The 6,331-nt window shown below is 50.0% G+C and overlaps 1 protein-coding gene across 1 annotated transcript in view; it reads right to left on the bottom strand.

Annotated features, from left to right (window-relative positions):
- LDLR (low density lipoprotein receptor) overlaps nt 1-586 on the bottom strand; it is a 45,336-nt gene extending 44,750 nt beyond the window's left edge. The window contains exon 1 of the mRNA XM_015565338.1: nt 384-586. Within this exon, the coding sequence (XP_015420824.1) occupies nt 384-435 (52 nt within the window). The 5' untranslated portion in view covers nt 436-586. The remainder of the gene's footprint in view (nt 1-383) is intronic.
- Nucleotides 587-6,331: the final 5,745 nt, after the last annotated feature.

Raw genomic sequence — 6,331 nt, 5'->3', positions numbered from 1 at the left:
GAGCCTCGGTGCCTCCTGCCCGCGGTGGGGCGCGGGGAAGCCGAACTTCGGGTCACCCTTGCCCCTACAGTAACTCCGGGACGGGGTCCCCCTCCCCAGCGCTGGGGATCCGGCTCCCGGTCTGAGGGAGACCAGGGGAATCCCCATTCGAGCGGACTTGCGGAGAAAGCCGCATCCCGTTTCCTCTGGCTCCCCAGACGCTCGCGCCCCTCAGCGTTCTCTCCAGCTGTTGGGGCGGACTTTGTGCCATTGTCCCACGTCTCCCAAGGATGCAGTGATTTTTTTCGCTGCCCCTCTCCCCCCCCCAAAAAAAATTACCAAGGGGGCTCCGGGAATTCGGGGGGCTCCCCACACCCCGAGCGGGCGCCCGGAGCCAGCCTCACCTGCAGGCATCTCCGCGGCGAGGAGCAGGACGGGCAGCCAGCACAGCCTCATGCTCTCCGCGGCGCCCGGCCCCGGCTGCCGGCCCCTGTTCGCAGTGTCCGCGCGGCAACCTCGGGCTTCGCACAGCCCGGCGGCGACTGCACGCGGGGCCCAGTCATTTGCAGCATTTCAATGCGAGGTCCCTCCGAGGGGGAGGAGTCTGCATGGGGTGATTTTCAAATATCTGCACCTCGCGGCGAGAGGAGGAGTTTGGGCCGTGGATGGGACACAGCCCCTTAACCCCTTTAGCCCTGCGGGCCCCCGGCCAGACCCCGGCTTTGTGGGCTTTGGGCGAAGAGCGGGCTCTCCCCAAACTGGAAATGCGTCTCCTGAAAGATCTCCTTGCAATCCCCACCAACTTCTCGTTGCTCCGTTCCTCCTCAGTGTCCCAAGGTGAATGGTCTGTCCTCCCAACAAGGTCTCCTCGGCCTCAGACGGAGAAACTGAATGTTGGAAAGTTTCCCCCCTCCTTTCTCTCTGCACCTTTTCCTTTCTAGGAATTGAATGTAGATTTTAGCCGAGTTTTAGTTCTCTATAGTTTTTAGACGGTTATTCCAAATCGCAGTGTAAACAGTAATCGAGGAGGCCTTTGAGTAAAATCCTCACAGAAGTACAACCAACCACGGGTCTGTCTTGTGGGATTCGACACTTGGATGAATTATGAGCAAAAACATCGCTAAAACAACGGACCCGAAACCTGGAGCCTGGACATAGCTATTGATTCATCCTTTTCGGAGAAAGAGACGAACAAACAGGCCACTACCTCTCGCCAAGGAAAAATCAAAACAAAGTGGGGCTTTCAGAGCCGATGTGACTGCCCAGCCGGCGGGAGGGCTGGTGGAGAGCAGCGCAGCTTCTAAGGATCAGAAGCCTCTTCGGGGATTTGTGCGGTTGCCGGAGGCCCCGGCCAAAAGGCTCACACAGCACCTGGCAGCCCTGGAGGGCTCCCCCAAGAATGAGTGGAGTTCCCTGGGGTTTACAAACGGTGCTTGGCAGAGCACACTGAGCTCTGGGACGCAGATGGGAAACCCAAGGGAGAAGGCAGAAAAGAGCCAGCGCCCTGGTTGGGTAGCTCAGCTGGTTAGAGCATCGGCCCAATATGCCAAACTGCGGGTTTGATCGCAGTCAAGGCAGGTGAGAGAGTCAACCAACGAATGCACAAATAAGTGGAACAACAGATGGATCTCTCTCTCTCTCTCTCTCTCTCTCTCTCTCTCCCCTCCTCTCTGTAAAATCAGTAAAAATTAAAAAGAGGCAGAAGGGGACAATCAAACCTTCAGAAAGAAAAACGGTGATGAATAGAGGAAGAGATTTATAAGCAGAATGGTAGTTAAGAGCCCCAACTCTGGAATCAGACAGACCTTGGGTGAGTGAATTAGCTTTCACAGCCCGGAAAGGGGAGAAAATAATGCCCTGTTCCCTTAGTTGGCAGGCTCAGGCTCAGGGTCAAATGAGTTAATTAGCAATCACCTGGGCAAATTTACAAGGATGGGCAAGTTCTGGGAACTGTTGCAACATTTGTGAGTGTGCCACCACGAAACTCCACTCCTTGTACCATCTGCTCCATTTCTTTTTTCAATCAATTAGGATCAGAAGTTTGGTTTCCCTTCAGAAAAATGACAAGACATAACATGCTGTGTTTCTGTGGGGAGCCCAGCTCTCCCTGAACCGTCTGAGAGCAAGAGGCCCTGGTCAGCGGGCCTGGAAGAGTGACCAGGAAGAGGCTGTCTTCCGGAAAGGAACGTAGCTCTAAGTCTCCAGAGCTAGTCCTCCTTAGATGCGAAGGCGGACCTGGAAAAGGACCACAAAAGCTCTGAAAAGAACATTCCTGGGGTGCAAGGTCTCCAGGACAGCTCTCCCCAAGTCTCCCTGTGACCTGCGTGTGGAAATCACCAGGCCCCTTCTGTTCCTAACACCACATGTGCCCTGAGGACAGGGTCATGCTGATTCATTTTTCTACTTCTACCTCTTGGAGCCTCCATTGCTCTTCTGCAACTAGCTCAGGGGGTTGTTGTATTTGGTAACTTCGTATAGATTTGCCACAATAAACATCATAAATGGGCTTGCTCTTTTATTTCTTAGTTTTTGACTGTCTTTGTGTGGCAACGGCATCTTTTTTTCTTCTTCTCTTCAGGGAAGACATTCTTTCTCCTAGGCACTTAAAAGTAATCTTTCTGGCCCTGACTGGTTTGGCTCAATGGATAGAGCGTTGGCCTGTGGACTGAAGGGTCCCAGGTTCGATTTTGATTCCGGTCAAGGGCATGTACCTTGGTTGCAGGCACATCCCCAGTAAGGAGTGTGCAGGAGGCAGCCAAACAATGATTCTCTCTCATCATTGATGTTTCTATCTCTCTCTCCCTCTCCCTTCCTCTCTGAAATCAATAAAAATATATTTTTAAAAAGTAATCTTTCCGTGGATCCCCTTCGTTTGAAAGTTCCTGGTTGCAAAATAATCTAAGACAACCCAGGCAGGGCTGTTTCCTCATTCTAATGGGTAGCCGCTTTGTCCTGGTTTTCACCTCTAACTCACCAGGCGGCTGGGACTCCGATAGTCTCCACCGGAGGAAGTCGGGCCTTTGGTAGAAGCGAGCCTGGCTGATGGTCTGGCCTTGGGCCCGGCAGACAGCGAAGAAAGGATGAGTAGCTGCAGGTGCTTGGCGCTTTCCAGTCGGTGCGATTAAGGGCCTGCCTTGACTTGGTTGCCATCGAATTATCTCCATAAAACACCCGTTAGCCATGTGAGGGCAGAAACCATGGCCTCCAACCCCAGCGCCTGCCTGTAGCAATGATTAAATAAGTGAAAATAAGAGAAAGTATCATGGGCGTGACTGCAACACGAGAGATGTGCTGTTTCTGAATTCCACTTGGGATTTTGATCATTTGGAATTAAAATTTTGTCCGGGACTGTCAGTCCTTCCTTTCAGATAGCACACCAGACTCAAAAACAAGCCTGCATTGAGAACACAGAGAGAGCCCTGAGGGGAGATGCCAACCTGATCTTCAAGGAATTCGGAAGCGAGAACACAGCAGGACGTGCCTAAGAACGCAGGACCATGCAGTGCCAGGGAATGCAGAGGCCACTTCTAGTACATTTGCCTTTAGTTCAAATAGTTGAAACATTCCCATGGTTCAAAAGTAAAACAATTTTTTTTAAGATCAGGAAAAAGACAAGGATGCCCACTTTTATCACTTCTATTCAAAAGCATAGGATTGGAAGTTCTAGATACCATAATTAGGTAAGAAAAATACATAAAAGGCATCCAAGAATGTAAGGAAGGGTTGAAAAGAAGTAGACGTTTTATGTATAAAAAACCCTGAATACACACACACACACGCGCGCGCCTATTAGAACTAATACATGAATTAAGCAAAGTTGTAAAACAACACACAAAAAGCCCCTAAAACCAATTGCATGTCATACACTAGAAAAAAAACAATCTGAAAAAGAAATTAAGGAAAAAATTTCAATTATGATAGAATCAACAAGAAACAAAAAAGTGTAGGAACAAATTTAACCAGGAAGGTGGAAAACTTGTACACTAAAAACTAAAATTTGTTGCTGAAAGAAAGAAGACACAAATAAATGGAAAGACATCCTGAGTTCATGGATTGGAAGACTTAATATTGTTAAGATGTCAATATTGCCCTAAGCAACCTATACATTCCATGCAATCTCTATCAAAATCCCAATGATGCTTTGCAGGAAAAAAATCCATCCTAAAATTTATATGGAATCTCAACAGACCCTGAAAAGCCAAAATGATTTTTAAAAGAACGAAGTTGGAGGTCTCATACTTCCTGATTTCAAAACTTACAACAGAGCTATGGTAACCAAAGCATAGCTCTGTTGTAAGTTTGGCATCAGCATAAAGAAAGACAGGCATAAACCAATGGAATAGAATAGAGAGCTCAGAAATAAACTCTTGCACGTATCGTCAAATAATTCTTTTTAAATTTACTGAGATTAGGAAGGGAGAGAGAGAGAAACATCAGTGTGAGAGAGAAACATCCATTGGTTGTTTCCTGTACCCAAACAAATCGGCAAGACGATTTCGGGTAACCAAACGCATGAGGAGGAGTGATTGGTGCGTGAGGTGCCTGTTTTTATTACTTTTTAACTCAGATATAACTTACATCCAATAAAGTGTACGAGCCTCAGGAACTCAGCTCCGGAATTTGTTTTCTATTGTCACAGCTGTGTTAGCATCCCCTGGAGCAAGATGGGGAATATCAGCCCAGGGCTGGCCTTAGCTGGCGGGAAGGGAAGGAGGGCTCTCTGAGGAGGGAGCCATGGAAAGGAAGACCTGGGGGTGGGGGGGAAGGGCACTGTGGGCCGAGGACAGAGCAGTTCAAGGTGCCCGAGGTGGGACTGCGGTGAGAAGACTCCAGCGGAAAGGAGGCCAGTGCGGTTGAATGGAGTGTGGGGGGGAGGTGAAGGCCGGGGGGCCACAGGGGCGGGTGGTGCAGTGCCTTGGCAGCAGGGAGGACTTTGGTTTTTGTCCAAATTAGGGTGGGAGCCATGGAGGGTTCTGAGCAGAGGGGGGATGGCCCTGACTCAGTGCTCATGGGTACCCTCTGGACACTGTGAGGACGACAGGCTGAAGGGGCCCAGCGTGGGGATTGGGAAATCAAGGAGGAGGTGACTGTACTGGCAGGTGAGTGGTGAGGGGTGGGGCCTGGGTGGGCCAGGGAGGTGATGAGGAATGGTCAGAGTCTGTTTACCTTTGAGCTGAGATGCCACAGGAGGCCCAAAGGCCAAGATCAGGTTTCCATTTGCCAGCAGTGTTCTTGGTCTGCAAAGGCCTGGGCGGCGAGGCTGCACCCACCCCCCTCCCCCCGCCCCGGGTGTGCAGCTCCCCACGGCTGCTGGGAACACACTCTATGCCCTGCGTTTCCCTGTCCGCTGAAGAACCCAGGCGCAAGGCAGGTGTGGGCTGGAGGTCCTGACTCTAGGCCAGTTAAGACTGCACGTCATGCCTGGCCAGCCTGGCTCAGTGGTTGATCTTTGACCTATGAACCAGGAGATCACGGTTCGATTCCTGGTCAGGGCACATGCCCAGATTTCAGGCTCGGTCCCTGGTGGGGGTTGTGCAGGAGGCAGCTGATCAATGATTCTCTCTCATCATTGATGTTTCTATCTCTCCCTCCCTCTCCCTTTCTCTTTGAAATTAAAATAAATAAATAACTAAATAAAAAGACTGCAGGTCAGTTCTCTGGGTAGCAAGTGGTTACACCGTTAGGGAAGCTCATAGCCATGGATGCCAATCTGAGGAGGTGAGTGCTTTTCACTCGATGTCCTCCTATGATTCGTGTATCACTTATTACTTGTGTGATTTTATATAAAGAGAAGCCCAAGCCCTGGCCAGTTTGGCTCAGTTGGTTGGAGCATCGTCCGATACACTGAGAGGTGGCTGGTTTGATTTCCAGTCAGGGCACAAACCTAGGTTGTGGGTTCAATCCCTGGTCGGGGTGTTTCCAGGAAGCAACCAATTGATATCTCTCTCTCTTCCTCTCTCTCTCTCTCTCTCTCTCTCTCAAAAAAATCAATGGAAAACTATTTTAAAAAAAAGAAAACAGTGAAGTAGACTGGACATAAAAAGACAAATACATGATTCCACTGGCAGGAGGTCCCTAGAGGGGTCAGATCCATGGAGACAGAGTAGGTGGTAGGTGGCAGGGCTGGGGGAGGGGAGGGGAGTTGGTGTTCACTGGACAGAGGTCCCGCTGGGGAAGGTGAGAGCTGTGGCGCTGGGTGGTGGCGATGGCTGCACAGCAATGTGAGTGCAGTAATGCCACTGAGCTGCACGCTGACATCGGGGTTAACATGTAAATTTTGTGGTTACGTGTACTTCACCACAATTAAAAATAGAGAAAGTAAGAAAAAAATAAATAGAAAGGGAAGGGAGGG

Source organism: Myotis davidii, unplaced genomic scaffold (genome assembly GCF_000327345.1).
Source record: "Myotis davidii unplaced genomic scaffold, ASM32734v1 scaffold1439, whole genome shotgun sequence".
NCBI lineage: Eukaryota > Metazoa > Chordata > Mammalia > Chiroptera > Vespertilionidae > Myotis > Myotis davidii.
The sequence above is the reverse complement of the archived record's forward strand: the minus strand, read 5'-3'. Positions and strand labels throughout refer to the sequence as shown.